This window comes from Myotis yumanensis, unplaced genomic scaffold, assembly GCF_028538775.1.
Source record: "Myotis yumanensis isolate MYYU_CA2020_CCGP unplaced genomic scaffold, mMyoYum1.0.hap1 SCAF_16, whole genome shotgun sequence".
NCBI classification, from domain to species: Eukaryota; Metazoa; Chordata; class Mammalia; order Chiroptera; family Vespertilionidae; genus Myotis; species Myotis yumanensis.
In genome coordinates this window covers 34,167,580-34,188,047 of record NW_027223767.1, presented here as the reverse complement: position 1 = coordinate 34,188,047, position 20,468 = coordinate 34,167,580, and the positions used below count along the sequence as shown (strand labels likewise).

General features: G+C 38.7%; 1 protein-coding gene across 10 annotated transcripts in view; it reads right to left on the bottom strand.

Annotated features, from left to right (window-relative positions):
* The window catches only part of TANC2 (tetratricopeptide repeat, ankyrin repeat and coiled-coil containing 2), a 265,295-nt gene that overhangs the window by 104,710 nt on the left and 140,117 nt on the right, over positions 1-20,468 (bottom strand). For all 10 annotated transcript variants that reach the window (XM_070395132.1, XM_070395133.1, XM_070395134.1 and 7 more), the window contains 3 exons: positions 13,064-13,212; positions 10,596-10,782; positions 8,374-8,637 (listed from right to left, as the gene is read on the bottom strand). In XM_070395132.1, the coding sequence (XP_070251233.1) occupies positions 8,374-8,637; positions 10,596-10,782; positions 13,064-13,212 (600 nt within the window). The remainder of the gene's footprint in view (positions 1-8,373; positions 8,638-10,595; positions 10,783-13,063; positions 13,213-20,468) is intronic.

Sequence of the window (20,468 nt, the reverse complement as noted above, 5' to 3'; positions counted from 1 at the left end):
AAGCAAAAGTATTATAAAAGCCAAAGTGTTATGAAAGCCACGTGTTCTTTCCATGCTTTTTAACATCAAGGGACTTAGGGAATAATAAAAAGTTTTAGTTTTTAGAGTTCAATCCAGCAGCAGCCTCAAGGACTGTAAATAATTCCTTGACAATTTCCTGGTCCTGCTCCATGTGGCCCTATAACAATGCCAACAAACTCAGGCAAAAAGAAGGTGCTTCTCCTCCCCCAGTGGAGAGCAGTATGCAACACAGCAAGGATCCTTTAAACAACTACTCCCCTAGGTGTGTTTTTTCTTTTTAAAGTGATGCAAATGGTATTTTCACATCATTATTCATCATTATTTAGCCTCTAAAATAAATATATTACTCATACTGAGATAAAGTTTTTTTAAAAGAGAAATTTAAAAGCTGGATTTGAATAAGGCCTTTTACTATTGGCATTTCATCACATACCCTTCCTTCCCTGCTGTGCATATGCTTAGAACAATTTAATAAATATACTGTATTTTCCTTCTCTATTTCAAGCTCATATCATAGTTAAGATCCTTAATTATTTCTGTTAACCAAGGAGTTTTGAGTATTTGATCTTCCCACAGTTTGGGGAAACCACTTCTGTGTACACACTGGAAAGTAAAGGAAAATATGTATATCTAGAGCTAAAATGAGAAGAGAGGACCCTCGTGAGCTAAGAAAATTTATTTTAAAAGATGATTTAGATATCTAATCATCTAAGCTACCAGCGATGGTGGTCTTATCAAATATTTATATACATTATACAGTTAGCAGAGTAATTCCATATGCAATTAATTTTATTTCTCTGCATTCAGGAAACATTTTCAACTCATCAGCCATTCAATTTTAAAAAGAACTGAGTCATTTTTCTGCCCCTTTGTGAGGACACTGAAACCATGATTTTCAGTCACAGAAAACCCAATACAAACTATTCCCTGACTTATGACTTGCCTTGCAGGCAATAGTAGGTCTGTTCGTATTACATTCAACACTGACAAGAAATAATTATCTGATGAAGTATTTTGTTCAACATAGTCAATACGTGCTACTCTGACAGTACAAACTCCAATTCTCCAGGACAGAACTAACTGCCTTCTGATGGTGCATTTAGCTTTTACCCTTCCTTTCCTTTGGAGAAGCATGATCAGTGCTACTTAGAATATGAATATCTCTTTCAGTCAGAAAGGCCAGTGTTATAGGATGACCATTGTGATTAGTGAAAAAAAAAATAATTAAGGTCTGTAGGAGTAACAATTCGGGCTAATATTATTCCCCCCACTCTTTTTTTTTTTTTTTTAATGTAGGGGGATAAGGAAAGGGGAAAAAAGAGGGAAGAAAATAATTTAAGTATGCACAAGAAGTATTTTCCAATACTTGAATTAAAACAAACTCCAATAGCAAAGAAAAAAAAATCACTGTTTCATAATACTTGATATAATCAGCATACTTTCTATTAAAAAGATAAAGAAACAATGATAGCAGAAACACAGTTCATAAAAGCACAGTAAAAATTTCCGTGATCCCAAAATATAACAGTAAGAAATGAAAAAATAAGCAACAGAAAAAATTTTGCAAAAACATCTGATAAAAATTTTTATCCAGAATTTACAACAAATTATTATATAAATAAGAAGACAACTCAATAAAAAATGTGCAAAGGTTTGAGTAGCTATTTCACTAAAGAAGATATATGATAGCTAATAAATACATAAAATGTGCTCAGCATCATTAGTCATTAGAAAATGAAAATTAAAACCACAAGATAACATTTCATACCCAATCAAAAAGCTATTATAAGGGATAAGACAGTAACAAATGGTAGAGAAGAGGTGGAAAAACAGGAATCCCCATACTGTGGGTGGAAATGTAAAATGGTGCAGCCACTTTGGAAAACAGTTTGGCAGTTTCTTAAAAAGTTAAACATAAATTTACTCAATGATACATCATAGGCATCTATCCAAGAGAAATAAGAACATATGTCCACCCAAGGAATTACACATGAATGTTTATAGCAGCACTATTCACAATAATCAAAAATTGTAAAAACTTAAATGTTCATCAACTGGTGAATGGATAGATAAAATGTAGTAATAATAGCTGTAACAGCTGAATACTATTGCAATAAAAAGGAACAAACTTCTGATACATGGATGAACCTCAAAAACATTATAACAGACACTAGACGGCAGGTGCACAAAAATTTGTGCACTGGGGGGGGGTGGGGGGGGGGCGTCCCTCAGCCCGACCTGTGCCCTCTCGCAGTCTGGGACCCCTTGGGGGATGACCACCTGCTGGCTTAGGCCCGCTCAGGGGATGTCCACTTGCCAGCAGGGAGCAGGCCTAAGCTGGTCTGATATCCTTAGCGCTGCTGAGGAGGCGGGAGAGGCTCCTGCCACCACTGCTGTGCTGGCAGCCGTCAGACTGGCTTGTGGCTGAGCAGAGCTCCCCCTGTGGGAGCGCACTGACCACCAGGGCGCATCTCCTGCATTGAGCGTCTGCCCCCTGGTGGTCAGTGTGTGTCATAGTGACCAGTCATTCCAAGCTGTTCTGCTGTTAGGGTCAATTTGCCTATTACCCTTTTATTATATAGGACTAGAGGCCCGGTGCACAAAAATTTGTGCACTCGGGGGGGGGGGGGAGGGGGGTTCCTCAGCCCAGCCTGTGCCCTCTCACAGTCTGGGACCCCTCGGGAGATAACGACCTGCTGGCTTAGGCTGCTCCTGGGTGGCAGAGGGCAGGCCCAATCCCTAGGTGCAGCCCCTGGTCGGGCTCAGAGCAGGGCTGATTGGGGAGTTGGGGCACTGCCCCCTGCCATGCACAGAGCAGGGCAGATCGGGAGGTTGCAATGCCACCCTCAGTCACGCTCAGGGTACGGCCGATTGGGGAGTTGGGGCACCGCCCCCTGTCACACTCAAGGCAGGGTCAATGGGGAGGTTGTGGCGCCACCCCCTGACACGCACAGAGCAGGGCCCATCAGGGGGTTGGGCGCTGCCCCCTGTCATGCACAGAGCAGGGCCCATCAGGGGGTTGGGGAGCTCCCCCCTGTCACGCACAGAGCAGGGCCGATCAGGGGGTTGAGGAGCTCCCTCCTGTCATGCAGAGTAGGGCCGATAGGGGAGTTAGGGCACCGCCCCCTGTCACACACAGAGCAGGGCGGATCAGGGGGTTGGGGTGCCACCCTCTATCACCCACAGAGCAGGGCTGATCAGGGGGTTGGGGCGCCGCCACTGTCACACTCAGGGTAGGGCCAATGGGGAGGTTATGGGTCTACCCCATCACACACAGAGCAAGGCCTGTGGGGGGGGGGAGGGAGTTGGGGCGCTGCCCTCTATCACCCACAGAGCAGGGCCGATCAGGGGGTTGGGGGGCCGCCACTGTCACACTCAGGGCAGGGCCGATGGGGAGTTATGGCTCTACCCTGTCACACACAGAGCAGGGCCTGGGGGGAGGGGGTTGGGGCGCCGCAACTTGTCACACTCAAGGCAGGGGCGATGGGGAGGTTGCGGCGCCACCCCCTGTCACGCACAGAGCAGGGCCCATCAGGGGGTTGAGGAGCTCCCCCTGTCATGCACAGAGCAGGGCCGATCAGGGGGTTGAGGAGCTCCCCCCTGTCACTCACAGGGTAGGGCCGATAGGGGAGTTAGGGCACTGCCCCGTCACACACAGAGCAGGGCGGATCAGGGGGTTGGGGCGCTGCCCTCTATCACCCACAGAGCAGGGCCGATCAGGGGGTTGGGGCGCCGCCACTGTCACACTCAGGGCAGGGCTGATGGGGAGGTTATGGCTCTACCCCGTCACACACAGAGCAGGGCCTTTGGGGGGGGGGGTTGGGGTGCCTTCCCGTCACACACAGAGCAGGGCCGATCAGGGGGTTGGGACGCCGCACCCTGTCACACACAGAGTCGCAGGGCGATCAGGGGGTTTGGGCGCTGCCCCCTGTCATGCTGATCCAGTGCCAGGAGGCCTCGAGGCTCCGCTGATCCCAGTGCTGGGAGGCATATTACCCTTTTACTATATAGGATAGAGGCCTGGGGGCTGGCTGGTTTGCCCTGAAGGGTGTCCTGGATCAGGGTGGGGGTCCCCACTGGGGTGCCTGGCCAGCCTGGACGAGGGGATGATGGCTGTTTGCAGCTGGTCACACACCCTTCAGGGTGGGGGTCCCCACTGGGGTGCCTGGCCAGTCTGGGTGAGGGGCTGAGGGCTGCTTTCAGGCTGACGGTTGTTGACTGAAGCTCCCAACCGTTCCTTTTTTTTCTCTTTTTTTAATTTTATTCTGGGCCAGCTTTAGCTCTGGCTCTAGCTCTGAGGCTTCCGCTGGTTTGTTTGCGTTCTATAATCGAAATAATGTATAACTCCAGCTCTGAGATCCCGGGGTTTTGTTTAGCTTCTATATTTGTTACAAAGTTTCTTAGAGTTGCAGGTCAGAGGCCGGCAGCACAGGCGGGGAACGTTGGAGTCCTCCTTCACTGCAGCAAGCAAGCCTCATGGTTGCTTCCAGCTGCCTGGCTGCCGGCCGCCATCTTGGCTGACAGTTAATTTGCATATACTCACTGATTAGCCAATGGGAAAGGTTTGCGGTCGTACGCTAATTACCATGTTTCTCTTTTATTAGTGTAGATAAGAGACCACATATTGTATGACTCCACTTATATACAGTGGGGCCTTGACTTACGAGTGTCCCAACTAATGAGTTTTTCGAGATACGAGCCGTCTCTCGGCCGATTTTTTGCTTTGAGTTGTGAGCTAAAATTCGGATTACAAGCCAGCTTCAGATACCCCACCGCTAGTTGGTGCAGTGAATGTCACAGTGAATGCCACAACATCAGCCCAGCATCACATGTCTCACTCGTTCACTTTAATATGAAAATTGATTTGACATACGAGTAATTTGAGTTATGAGCTCCGTCACGGAACGAATTAAACTTGTAAGTCAAGGCCCCACTGTAAAATGTCCAGAAAAGGTAAATCTAAAGAGATAGAAAGTAGAATAGTAGTTGCCTGGAGTTCGGGATGGGAATGAAATTAACATTAAATAGACATGACAAGTCTTACTGGGATAATAAAAAGGTTTTAAAACTGATTCATGATGAAGGCTGCATAACTTGGTAAATATATAAAAAATTACTGAGTTAGGTGAATTACTCAATATGGGTGAATTTTATGTGTAAAATATAGGTAAATATACTGGATTTTATTTTATTTTATTTATTTTTTATTTTTTTAATATATTTTATTGAATTTTCACAGAGAAGAAGGGAGAGGGGATAGAGAGTTAGAAACATTGATGAGAGAGATCGATCAGTTGCCTCCTGCACAGCCCCCAGTAGGTACATGCCCCTGACCGGAATCGAACCCGGGACCCCTCAGTCCGCAGGCCGACGCTCTATCCACTGAGCCAAACTGGTTCAGCAATATATACTGGATTTTAAAAAGAATAAATTTCACAGAAACTGCTGCTACCACTGAACTAAGGTGGAAATTGGAATAATTTCTGGCCAGTTTGGGTACCTAACAACTTCAACAAATGAATAAGTAAAGTACTAATTTATTGAAGTTATTAGGTTAATATACACTAAAAGTAGGTATTTCTTCAAAGTTCTAGTTATGTTGCCTAAGACTGCTATTTCTAAACCAAAACCAAGGGAAAATCCTTCTAGAAAAAGTTTAAATATAATATATATATATATATATATATATATATATATACACACACACACACATATATATTAAATTGAGGTATGATTTACATAAATTATGTAAATCTTATGTGTATAGCTCAATACATTTTTTACACACACACACGTCATAAACAGACACACCCATGCAACCACCATTCAGATCAAAATATACAAGTAGAAGGCTCCTTTAATTGATATTCCCATCAAAGGTAACCACTACTTTAGTTCTATCACTACAGAAGTGCCATAGTTTTGTCTGTTTTTCTGAACTTTAAATAAATATACATACTTCATACATTCCATAATGTTGTCTGTAACAGTAGTACCTTCTTTTTCATTGTTGTATACAATTTATTTTCCAGTCTACTACTGACGGACAGTTGAATTTTCAACTTTTGGGAATAAAGAATAAAACAGACACAAACATCCTTATTATTGGTCTTTTGGTGAACATCAGAACTTATTTTTGATGGGAATCCCATATAGGAGTAAAATTGCTAGATTTTAGGTAACATGCATATATAGCTTTATGTCTTTAATTAATCTTGCCAAGCAGCTTTTTAAAGTGGTAGTATCAATTTATTAATATACTCCCACCAACAATGTATGACAATTTCAATTGCATTACATCCTCACTATCAATGGTACTGCCATTCCTTTTAATTTTGTGGGTATGGGTATAGTAGTAACTCATTGTCAAGAATCGTGAAGGATCTGATATTTTGCAGATATTACTTAGAATATTGGCATTTCCTAGGATTTTTATGTAAATGGAGTCATATACTATGTACTTTAAAAACTATCTGGCTTCTTTCACTAAACATAATTATTTTGAGATTCATTAGTTGTTATAGTATCAATAGTTCATGTCTGCCCTAGCCAGTTTGGCTCAGTGGATAGAGCGTCAGTTAGCCTGTGAATTGAAGGGTTCGATTCCAGACAAGGGTACCTGTGGGAGGCAACCAACTGATATGTGTCTCTCTCACAGTGATGCTTCTTTCTCTCTGTCTCTCCCCTTTCCTTCCGCTCTCTCTAAAAAACAACAACAACAACAACAAAAATTCCCCCCGCCCCCAAACAAACAAATAAATAGTTCATTTCTTTTTGTTGCTGGGTAGTATCCATTGCAAAGATATACTATAATTAGTTTATCCATTCACCTGTTGATGGACATTGTTCATAATTTTTGGCTATTACAAAGAGACTTGCTATAAACATTTGTGTATGTCTTTATGCTTTCATTTGGGTACATATACTTTTATTTGTATAAATACTATTGGGCTTTTCACCTCACAACTTTCTCATAAGTTATAGCATGCTAGGATTCTAATATGACATCATGGGTAAGGATCAACATATTTAAAAAAGGCCTAGGAGAGAAAATATTCTATCACCATATTAAAGCAAATAATCTTGAAAAGTTAATAATAAAATCTTCTGAATTACTGTTCTGCCAGGTGAGGCATTGTCCGCATAACCACATGATGACAGATGCTGATGGTCTCCCAGAGGTTGGAACAAAGAGTGATGGTTTAGAAAAGGTATGAAAATGAAAAAGAACTGGGAAGGCAAGAAGCATTACACTATCACCTGCATAAATAATTATATCTGGGAACTAAGAGAACTTGACTACAGTAAGTAATTTATTATCTTTTATCAGTAAAATAATCCTATCCAATCATTCATCAGGGAAGTGAAAAAGACAGACTGATTTTATAGTATAGACAACGTTCAAATGATGACGCATTTTTAAAATGCCAGAATTCCCAATTATTCTGCAAAAGTTCCTGGTCTGAATTATTAAATAGTAACTTAGGTGTAGAAAAAATATCCTTAGACATCAATTCTAAATAGCTGCTTAACCGTTTGAGTCCCAAGTAGCACGATCGCGCTGCTGAGATTTTATGTCGAGAAAACATACGATTCGTTTGAGTCCCAGGGGGTATTGAAAAAACACTGTCGAAGAATCCCAAACAGCGCAACCGCACTTTCTCTAAATGAGTACGAAAAGACCCAAACAGCGTGATAGCGCTTGTTTTATTTTATGTCGAGAAATACCAAGCAGCGCGATCGCATGCTTGGGACTCAAACGGTTAAGAATAATGGCTCTATATTCCAGCCATTTAAACTTCGGAACCATTCCTTTATGACTGAGGCTGCTAGTGGTATTTTTTAGTTATTCTTTAGCAATGTAGGCATCTGGTAATTCTTTTATAATAAGATAGCCAGATATTGTGGAAACAGTGAGCTCTTAGAATATGGAAATGGAATTCTTGCCTCTCTGCCACTCCCTTAAACTAGAGGATGATTTCTGATAATACAAACTCTACTGAAATATACTTCAATTTAATTTAATGTTTTTTAAAACTTTAAAACCTCAAACTGAAATCCCTTCAAAGACTTCTGTGAGAAAAATGATTTTTAGAAGTTCAACAATATACTTTATAAGATTCTTTTTCTGATTTTGTGTGTGTTTTTATGTATTTTGGGGAGAACTAAACAATCAACCTCTTGAGGAACACAAGCCTTCCCCCAAGTTAAAAAAGATATACACATGTATATTACCCAAAAACAAAAGAGCAGCTTAATCAAAGATGAATGAGAAATTTAAATACTGTAAGATAATTTATTTTCATTTCAATATATATGCCAGTAAAATGGTCATTATTTTGAAAACCTTACCTGCTACTGAATTTGGTCGTGGCATAAGATACAGAGGAATAGACTGTACTGATTGCGATAAAACTGTTTCCAAATTCCTCTCTGGGATCTTATTCAGACTATAGGTGGAAGCTGTCATATTTTCATCTACTCGGTATAAACAGGAATCCATGCTGGCTTTTTGAGATTGCCAAGGTTTTAGATTTCCTCCAGATCCTAATTCTTTACTGCTTTCCCCAACATATTTTGTGCGTTCTACATTTTCAGAATAGCTTGTCAACGTAGCTAGAAAAAAAGAGTAAAATGAATTGTTTAAAAACAACAACAACAACAACCCTGGAAATTAATCTGTTAGTACTATCCAAATTCAAGACCAGATAGTAAAAATATTAGTTACATTATTTTTTAAAAGTTACTGATGATCTTTTCATTTCCACCATGAAGTTTAGATAATTGAAACCAAAGTATATCTCTCACATATTTTCTCTTATCTCTCTTATTTTTACCTTAACACTTCTATTTAAATAAATCAAACAAACTCCTACATCAGTGCTAAAGGACAAACAAGGAAGGCCTATCAATGCTAAAATGTTCAGAATTTCATCAAAAGGAAATTTATGTAATTTTCATGAATTACTGGAGTGCTCCAGAGGTCTCAAAAAGATCTTTATGTTTATACTCTTTTTATCTTATATTTTCCCGCATTTAAATTTATTTCCTGGTCCTTTATATGTAACAAAGAATTAGAAAAAAAAACCACAGTCCCTAAGAAGAAGCTAATAGAGGAGAAAGAATCTGTCCTAATAAGGGAGGCAATTCAGGGCCTTTTTGTTTATACCTTGAACTGTAGCTCTAATCCTACCTAGTCCCTTAATGAAATCAAACAAAAACCTAAAAGGCGTCTAGAACTTTACTGAGTCTTATCACTAATTATAAACAGGAATTATAAACAGGAAAATTTCCATCAACCTTAGGTATGGAAGGGCTCAAATACATTAAAATCTAGATTATAAAAATCTCAGCAATAATTATAAAACAAGAATATCATCCCAGGAGAGTTTTTAAATGTTAGTTCATATTCTCTTCTTTCATTTTAAATATTCCTATTGTTAAAAGAAGAGACTTAACCCTCTGCACTCCGCTGTCCCCTCTCAGGGGGCATCGGAATTCTAGCATATCACTCGGATGTCCCCTCTCAGGGGACATTGCAGTTTATTAGTGATTACGGGGAATTGAGTTATTTCAACGCAACTTTTTGAGACATGCATGTTTCCCTGAAGTTTTATCTTGAAATGGCACAAGAAATTGAATCAAAATATTGTAAAATTACTAAGATATATACAAGAAATGTCAGCGGGTTTTGTGTCGGATTAAACAATAAACTACATATTCCCGATGTGGGACAAAGAAAACAGGACTGCATTGTGTGTTCTAACAGGAAAACACCTGGTGGCAGGCGTCAAACCACTTATTACTGTCAAACATGCACTAATCAGCCTGCAATGCATATTGGGGAGTGTTACAAAACTTATCATACTGTACAAAATTATAAACAATAAAATATTGGGGTTTTTTTTGCAAATATACATTCCTCGATGTCACCCAATTCATATAAGTCCAATATCATTATAATATGTTACCTGGTTCCAAAATTATACTAAATAATACAAGGGTCTGTAAATGCACGTTTCTGCCGCAAAGTAGCGTCGAGTAGCTGGTAGCCAGGGCCAAAATGGTTCAGAGTGCAAAGGGTTAAGTTCATGAGGTAATTTCTATGTTTCTTTTCAGTGAAGTTTTCTCTTTGGAAATTTAAATGGAGTTCTGGACTTTATTGTAACAAGGAAAGAAGGTGAATTACAAAGACAGACACCCTGCTTGCCTTCCTGCCTTGCAGCTCTTTATCAAAATATGTCCTCCGTGCATCTGAGAATTAAGTGCTGCCAACCAGTCTCCATATCCCCACTGATATTAGGGAGCCCAGTGCCATGGCAACATCTCCCTTTCAACTCTATCAGAGTGGGCAGTCACCATCAGGCTTCTCAAAATACCAGTGGCCCCCACCTCCACTTAGCCATGAGTTATCCTTTTTATATATTGTCCCTATTATCCTTTTTATATATTCCTGGATTCAATTTGTTGAGAGTTTTGTTAATGATAACGAATATCAGCTTTTTTGAAAACTGTAAGCTTGTGTAATTATTTAAAAAAAATACATAAAATGATTAACAAAGAAACCAACTCACCAATGATGCCACTATCTCTGCTTTCGAGGGTGGAAGTTGGACTAGTGACAGCCCCATAGCTGCAGTCCTTGGCTGTTGCATTTGTACTGACTGGTGGGAGGGTGGAGCAGGGGCTACTAGCTGGTGGAGAGGCAGTGCTGCTAGTCAAAGTGGAACAGGGGCTTATCCGCTGGGTGATTGCTGAGGTCTGAAAAATCGGAATGAAAAATAAGATAAACTGATCAGCTGTTAAAGTAAAATATTATCTTATGGTAAAACATAATCTTTGATGAGAAGAAGAAGAAAATCTGCATGCAGCTTGTACATTTTTTGCGGTTCTATTTGTTTTTGCCTTCCAGGATAAGATATTCTGCATTCTACAATTAAGGTGATACTTAAACTTAAAATGAGCAGAGACTGTGGCCAGTTTTTCTGCCTAGGAAATTTCCAGTAATAAGTATTCTTTATCATTAACATGAATTAATGGAAAACATTTTAAAATTAAGCACAAGTTGATCTTGCTGTTTCCAATCAATAAAACTTCTGAAAGCTTGGAACTTTGTCTTGTTCATAATTTTTCTTTGGATAGAAAAAAACAAATCTCCAAATGAGAAAAAATAAAAAAAAAAAGGTTCATAATGCAAATAATTGTGTTTTGGAAACATAGGTGGCTGCCCAGAAACAATAAATGAATGCAGAGAAAATGCTTTAATCTAAAAGTTAGTCTAATAAAATAGATCAAACAATATTAATTTAATTAAAAACTTAATTTTTTCTGTAGAAACTGATTACTAAGATCTCTTTGTATCCTGAGTAATTCTTACACCTGAAGTTACCTCCTTTTTAAGTTTCTGATGGGAAGGAATAAAAATAATCACAAAAAAGATTGGTGGTAATATATTCCGATTTACCTGGCCGGTGTGGCTCAGTGGTTGAGCATAGACCTAGGAACCAGGAGGTCATGGGTTCTATTCCCGGTCAAGGGCACAGGCCCGGGTTGCGGGTTCGATCCCCAGTGGGGGGCGTGCAGGAGGCAGCCGGTCCATGATTCTCTCTCCTCATATATTCCGATTTACTGAATTTAATAACAATTCACTTTTCTTTAGCTCTTTCTACTCAAATAAATTACTAACATAATGAATAAAAGTACTATTTTTTTCAAACACTAAAGAAATTCTATCCTTTTCAAAATGTGTTGTGACAAAATCACATGAAAGAAAACTGATGATAAATTTCACATCTTTAATTCTTAATTTTAAAAGAAGCTTTTCAACTTCTTTAAATAGTCTTCATATTCTCTCTGCTAAAATGAAGATTTACATTTAATATTTGATTGGAAAAGGTGTTGATTACTAGATATGAGAATATTAAAGCTCTTTGACTCACCCTAAAATATTTCTAGATCAATCCCTTGTATTAAATTCCCCACTGGAATCCATGCACCAAGCCTCTAGTATGCATATAAGATCTTTGGTTAATCTCTTCCCGCCCTCCCCCTTCCCCACTTCCCTCTGAGATTCATCAGTTTATTCTATGTTTCCATGCCTGTGGTTTCTGCTCCTGTGTTGAGCGTCTGCCCCTGGTGGTCAGTGCATGTTATAGCTACCGGCCAGTAGGCTGGTCGGACAGTTGGCCGGTCACTTAGGCTTTTATATATACATATAGATACTTTACCTTTGTTTAATGCTATACAGTTTTTAAAAATTTTAATATATTATTTCATTTACTCCTTTATTAACTAAGTATAAGACATATTATTTCCCTCATTTAAGAAATTTGAAAATGAAAGTATGAAAGCTATGAAGTAGCTTATTTTTTTACATATACATATAGCTTATATATTTATATACTAATTATATTGCATATTATTTTATACCCTTTATTTATATGGCATTTTATAGCTTACAAAGTATTTTAATATTTATGATTTAACTTGATCCTAACAACAATCCTGTCAGGTGTTATTATTTCATATTACACTGGAATAGTATGGTTCTTAACAGACTGCCTGGATTTAAATATTACTATACCACTTTCTGACAGTGTGTTTCATTTTTTTTATATCTAAAAGTTAATATAAATGGACTCTACTACATTGGGTTGTAAGGAAGCTTAAAATATATATATATATATATATATATATATATATATATATATATATATATATTTTACTTATTGGCTTATTTACCCATTCTTTTTCTCATTCATCCAATAAATGAATCAAAACCTTAATATGACTTTTGAAAGCTAAAAATAAAACTTAAAGATGTTTTATAAACAGAACAGATAGAGTGATTATGGAAAATTAAGTTATATCTTCAGGCCTCAAAAAGCATTCAACAATTGGGATTATTCCTTTCAACACACACACACACACACACACACACACACACACACACACACACACACACACCTGTGAAATTTGCCCTTTCCTGGTATAACAGGTTGATTCAGCCCATGTTTCACAGAATTAGTGACAAGCAGTTTACCTGATTTTCATCTTCTACTTCCATGTTGTATTGGTCACCTGGCTGAACTTCTGTGACTTTCTCTCCAAGGAGGAAACCCAGACGAGTCATGAGTGTGTTTGCTGCCTCATCTACAGATGGAGGGGGACCAAGTTCCTGTTCAGCATCACCTAAAATAGGAAGACATCGAAACATGAATCTATCAAAATAAAATGGCCTATTTCTACAACTATTATTACATTTAGCTTGGTCATTTCCTTTGTTTTCACATTGTAAATCCAAAATAACAGGGTCCCTGTCTAAGAACCTGATTTTCCCACATTTACATATTATAACTGATATACTCTACTCAGATTATCCTCTATTTATTTACTTAAAATGACTTTGAGAGAATGTTTTTGTAACTTTCTGAATAGAAAAAGTTTCCCATTTCTTTGGCAGTTAGCCTTCTAATACAGTCCTCATCGTGGGATCTAGTTCCTGGCCATAATCACCACCCTTATTCAGGCTTTTTTTTTTCTTTACAGTTTGTATAACTATTCTTAATTTTTAAATTAAATCAGTTCAAACTTACAAAAAAAGTTTCAAGATAATACAAAGAATATTTTTTCCTTAACCATTTGAAAGTACTGATATGATGTCCCATCATCCCCAGATACTATGTATTTCCTATAAACAAAGACATTCTCTTACATAACTACAGTACCAGCACAGAAATCAGGAAACTAACATTTTACATTATTATGATCTCATGCACAGACACCATTTAAATTTTCACAAATGTCCCAGTAATGTCCTTTCTAGCAAAAGGAGCCAACAATTTAGGATTAATCAATGCATTTAGTTTTCAGTTCTTTTCTTTCTTTTGATCTGGAATAGTGTCTCAGTCTTAACTTTCATGACCTTGACACTTTTGAAGATTACAGGCCAGTTGTTTTGCACAATGACCCTCAATTTGAGTTTATCTTATGTTACCTCATGATTTGACAAAAGCACTGCTGTGTTAACTTTGATTGCCTGGTTATGGTAGTGTCTGTCAGATTTCTCTACTCTAAAATTACACTTTTTCTCTTTGTAGTGAATAACTATTTTTCAGGGGGATACTTTGAGACTATGTAAATATTCCCTTCTTCAACAAACTCCCAAATTAAAAAAAAATATTTTTGTGATAAACACATTTGTCATTTTAACTGTTTAAGTATAAGATTCAGTGGCATTAAGTACTTTGATAATGTTGTGCAACTTTTTCCACTGTCCATTTCCAGAATTTTTTAATCTTCCCCCAAAGAAACTCTGTACCCATTAAATAATAACTCCCAATTTCTCCCCTTACTAGTACCTAGTATCCTCTCTTCTACTTTCTGTCTCTGTGAATTTGCCTATTCTAGGTATCTCATATGAATAAAATCAAACAGTATTAGTACTTTTACGTCTAGCTTATTTCACTTTGCGTAATGTTTTCAAGGTTTATTCATGTTTTAGCATGTATCAGAATTTCACTTTTTATATTTCACCCCTTTTTATGACTGAATAATATTCCATTGTGTGTATATAACACATTTAGTTTACCTATTCAGCTGATGCTGGACACTTGGGTTGTTTCAAAATATACTATCTTATGAATAATGATGATAGTATAGACACTGTTGTACAAGTATCAGTCTGAATCTCTCCTCAACAAATTTTGCCTCTTACTTTTAGCAATCATTAATTTTCTTGGTTGAATTAATTATCACCATGCTTGCCAAAGAATGATTTTTCTAAATTAATTACTCTTTCTATGGTGTACTTTCTTTTATTTATCCATCTATCCATCCATCCATCCATCCAAACTCAAAGATTCCTATCTTATTTAATGAGGTTTTAATCTGTTACTACCATTATTTATTTTGTTGCTCAGATTGTCCCAGATTGGCCAGGGTAAGCTCTTTCAATTTGGCCCCTGTAACCTTTTGTCATATCCCTGTCATTTTCTGAGCACTTCTTTGCTTTTTGGCACAAGATGTTCCAGGCTCATCTTGTACTGTCCCTGCCTGGAATGAGTCTTTTTCCCAAGAAGCCCTGGTTCTTTTTAGTGAAGAAAGGTATTTAGAATATCAGGTATGTTCATTGCTATTAGGATGTCATTGTCCTCCAAAGTCCACTCAGTGGACTGAGTAAGTCAGTATATTCATACACATACATATTATATGTATGCATACATAAACATACAACCCCTCCTAAAATTCACAGTGATGCTCTAATTCCAATTAAATACCATACAGTTAATTATAGTTTTTCTCATTTCCAAAGCTGTCACTCTGTTCCCCAATAATGACAAATCTGGCTCTCATTATCCTTAGTTACTTCATCTAGTCCCCCTACATGTAACAAATTTCACTGTTGCTCATTGCCACCCTGCACACAGATGCTCTGCTTATCCTGATTGGGTTCCTACCCCATGCTAGAGAGACCTGGCTTACCATTTCTCCCACAGTCAGATAATTTTTTCAATATTGGTACATATAATTAACATACCATAAACTATCACCTTGAAGTATACAATTCAGTGCCTTTTAGTAAAGTTATGCAACCATCACAACTCTCTAATCCAAGAACATTTTCTTCACTCCCAAAAATAAACCCCTTTCAGGTTCATTTTTGCCCTGAAAATAGGACCCTTAAAATTCCTTATCTCTGGCATTCATTTTAATCCTCTGCTTCCAGACTACATTCTTTCCATACAATTAGTTTTTAGAGTCTCTTTCTATTTAGGCTACTTTTCAGTAGTTATCAGCTATAGAAATTACTCTTTTTCAAACCTTGTCCCTGAGGGATGCTGAACAAAGTCAGTATAAGGTTCTTCCTTGGCCTCACCATCAAGATAAATTTATTTCCAAATAAAGAATGTATAGAAATCACATAAAAAGAAACAAGGGAACTAAAGATGACCTATTCTAAATGTGATGCAGAATGATTTACCTAAACTAAATACCTATTTACATGAACTTGATTCAATGTCAACATTTTTTCAGGTTTTGTTTTACATTCAGATGCATTTTATCTAACCGTACAACAATTCACAGTAGCACAGATCCTACAGGACATTACAAAAAAAAAATGTTTTAAGTCAGATATATCCTTTCAGCTTAGCAAGCATTAGCTATAGTGTCACAGTTTGATGCCAAAATATAATAGCTTCTTAATTTTTAGAATATTTAGTATTATACATGAAACCATTCCAAATGGCAAGACATTGATATGTACATTGTTATTATTCAGTTTAACATTTATCTTAACTTCTCTACTAAAGTCACAAGGTGGGGGTCAGAGGAAGGGACTATATGTACGTTGTTGTATGCTATTATTTAACTCAAGTGTTCCATCTGTGGAAAATCTATACAGAATTCTCATCGACTTTATGTCAGAGTAGAAAAACAGGCTCTATTTTCCCTTCCCTATTTTCTCTCCAAGAGGCAACAAAAATAGATTTTTCTGCCACAGACCAGAAATAAGAGAATTGGTATTTTTATGGTACAAATATTTAGATTTATATAGATTTTCTCCCACGAATGATTAAAAGCTTGTTTCTTGATAAAATAAAAAGGTAACTGCTCATTAATTACTCTTTTCCCTTTCTATAGATTAAACTACTTAAGCTTTTCCAAGTTCTTCTCGGCATAGATTCCTGACTTCTGGATATTCTGGGGTTCCATCTCACTTTTTTCTAGAAAGTTATACTGATAATTACCAAATACTTTATATTTACATGTTAGTACTAAGTACTATGAGAATAAAACATGGAGGAGATACAGTCATTAACTTTAAAAAGTTTATAATCTATGTGGAAAATATGACATACTATGTGCTTCATTTATTTAATATATAGTGCAAGTCACCGAACACTTCACAAATATTAACTTAATCTTCATAACAACTTTATAAAGTAGGTATTATTACCTTATTTTACAAATGAGAAAATTGAGGCACAAAGAAATTAAGTTATCTACTCAAAGTCACACAACCTATAAATGGTTGTAGCCCAGGCTCCCCTACTCCAGAATCCATGCTCCCAACTAGTATGTTATACTGCCTCCCTCAATGGAAAGAAATATTACAATTGGTGAGAATGTTTATATAAAACACTAACCACAAAAGAAAAGATTGGTAAAGGGAAGTTTATTAATACAAAAAGCTCTGCTCATTAAAGACACTATTAAGTGGTTAAAAAGCAAGCTATAGAGTGGGAAAAGATATCTTTAATTCATATACCTTAAAAAGAACTCATATCTAGAATGTATAAAGAATCTGTATCAATTAATAAAAAAATAAAGACAATCCAATTTAAAAATGAACTAAAATATTTATACAGGAATTTACAAGAGGATAGCCAAGTGACCAATAAGTGTACATGGTAAAAAGCTATTCAACATTATTGGGAAATTATCATCAAAACCACACTGAATACCACTACATATGTGCAGTGCAGAATAGCACACAAAACAAAGAAAAAAACAACCACCTGACAATCTATATATATAAAAGTGTAATATGCAAATCGACCAAATAGCTGAACAGCAGAATGACCATCTGGATGACCACACTATGACACATACTGGAACCAGGCCAGCCAAGGCAGGTGTGATGCAATTGGTCGGGGAGCCCCACTGTGGCCCCACAATTGCCCACAGAGGGAGGCCCAGGCCACCAGCCAGTGGGGCAATCAATGGGGTTGGTAAGGAGGTGGGGTGACGTGGACACGGGCAGCACCAGGCCAAGGCGGGTGTGGGTGGGGGCAGCTGGAGGGAAGCCCGGGTCCCAGTAGCCAGAGGGAAGCTCACATCCCAGGTGCCAGCAGCCGGAGGGAAGCCTGCGTCCCGGGTTCCGGCAGCTGGAGAGAAGCCCGAGTCCCAGGTGCTGGTAGCCAGATTGTAGCCGGTACCGGCAGACAGGGGAAGGAAAGCCTACCCTTGCACGAATTTCGTGCATTGAGCCTCTAGTCTGTATATATAAAAGCCTAAGCAACCATTACGACAAAACAACTGGTCACTATGACACACACTGACCACCAGGAGTCAGACGCTCAACGCAGGAGCTGCCCACAGGCCCCAATCACCCATGGGGCCTGCCGGCCAACCCCCTGGTCCCTCTCCCCAGCTGGGATGGGGAACCACGGGTGAGTGGCGGCAGATGTGGCCTCTTTCCCAGGGGGACTGAAGGCCGGCTCCCTCCTCAGGGCCGGTGGCCAACCTCCTGGGTCCCTCCCTTGTTCTTCTCCCTGGCCGGCAGGCCCCAATTGCCTGATCAGGGTCTGCCAGCCAACCTCCCGGTCCCTCCCCCAGGCTGGCAGGTCCCATTCGCCTGATCAGGGCTGGCCCCGGGCTGGGATGGGGAACCAGGGGTGGGTGGTGGTGGATGCGGGTGGCAAGGGAAGGAGGAAAGGGGGAGGTGGGGAGGCGGGGAACCATGCAGTGGCGGCGTGCGGGCAGCGAGGGAAGGAGGAGCCGGGAAGGCAAGGGGCAGGGAGGCGGGGAACCTGATTGGCCCTGATCGCCGGCCAGGCCTAGGGACCCCACCCATGCATGAATTTTGTGCACCAGGCCTCTAGCATGGGATAAAAGAGCACTTAAATACTGCTATGTTGGTGGGAATGTAAATTGGTAGCATCAAATTTGGAAACAATTTTAAGCTGAACATACTGAAAACCTTATGACCCAGCATATTCATTACCAGATATACACCAAAAGGAGAGGTATACATAGGGGTAGCAAAATATATTTAATAAATATTTGTAAAATTGTTCATAACAGCCAAAATTGTAGGCATACAATGAAATATGACAGCTATAAAAGAGAATCTCACAACATACAACTGAACAAAGAAGAGCGACGGAAGAGAATACATACTAAATTATTACATTTATGTAAAGTCTGAAAACTGGTAAAAGAAATAACTGATCATCACAATCAGAATAGTGGTTATGCTTGCAGGGAGTGGATAATGATGCAGAGGAAGTATGAGAAAGCTGAAGTGCTGGTAATGTTCTATATCTTGATTTAGGTAGTGATTATACGCTTGTGTTCACTTCATAAAATTTTATGGCTTGCATAATTACAATTTGTGTACCTTTCTGTATTTATATTTTCATTTTAAAAAATTATAGAAAAGGTATTAAGGACAGAAGACACTGGGTTTGAAAATGAAACAATATTCATCATTTTCTTCTCCAAGAAAGAAGTCTAGAATTATGAAAAAAGAAATGTTATATGTATTTTAAAAATTAGTACAACATAATAAATTATTTGACCAGTCCTCTTATACCAGTTAACAACTTCAAGTGGAACAATGACATAAGGATAGAGAGAAGCCAATGTGTAAAGAAATATTTTATTTTATAAGTTAAAGGAAGTGTTAGAGAGCAGAGAAGGAAACAAACTTGTCTTGGAAGAGTGGAGGGAAGAAAAGGTGGGAAGAGGGTTCTTGGAGAAGGCCACACTGAAAATTCTTGTAATGGAGGAGTTTTGATTTTTTTTAACAGAAATTAGGGAAAGAGAGCAGAGGAAACAATTTCCAAATTCAAATTCTGTATGACATATCATTTTAACACAAACACAAAACTCTTAAGATTAAAACTGATTAAATGTAATATACTAGTTAATATTTTAAAAGAGTGCTTTATTTCTGGAATAATATTGATAGTAGTATCCTATATAATAAAAGGCTAATATGCAAATAGACTGAACAGCAGAACGACTGGTCACTATGACATGTACTGATCACCAGGGGGCACTCAATGCAGGAGCTGCCCCCTGGTGGTCAGTGCGATCCCACAGGGGGAACACTGCTCAGCCAGAAGCCGGGCTCATGGCTGGCAAGTGCAGCGGCGGGACCCTCTCCCACCTCTGCGGCAGCACTAAGGATGTCCAACTGACAGCTTAGGCCTGCTCCCTCTGGGCAGCAGGCCTAAACCGTCAGTCAGACATCCCCCAAGGGCTCCCGGGCTGCAAGAGGGCACAGGCCGGGCAGAGGGACCCCCCCCCCAAGTGCACAAATTTTGTGCACCGGGCCTCTATTAGTAATAATAACAACAACAATAACTAACACTTATTATTACTGTCTGGTACTTTTCTAAGTGTTTCGCATGTCTTATATCATTTAATCTCTACAACATTTCTCATCTTACAGATAGTAAAAGTGAGGCACACAAAGATTAAGTTCTTGACCATGGTTCCAGAATTAGGTAAGTAAGCAGAGTCAATATTAGTCCAGGCTGGTTAGCCCCTGGAATAATCACCTCATTATATTGCCAAGAAATATATGATTATTGAGTATAAATTGTTTATATGGTTATTTTATTATTTTCATCTTTAACAGTATCCAGCAGAATTATCTGATGATAGACAATATAGGAAAGCATTCATTCGATAAATATTTACTGAGTACTTTC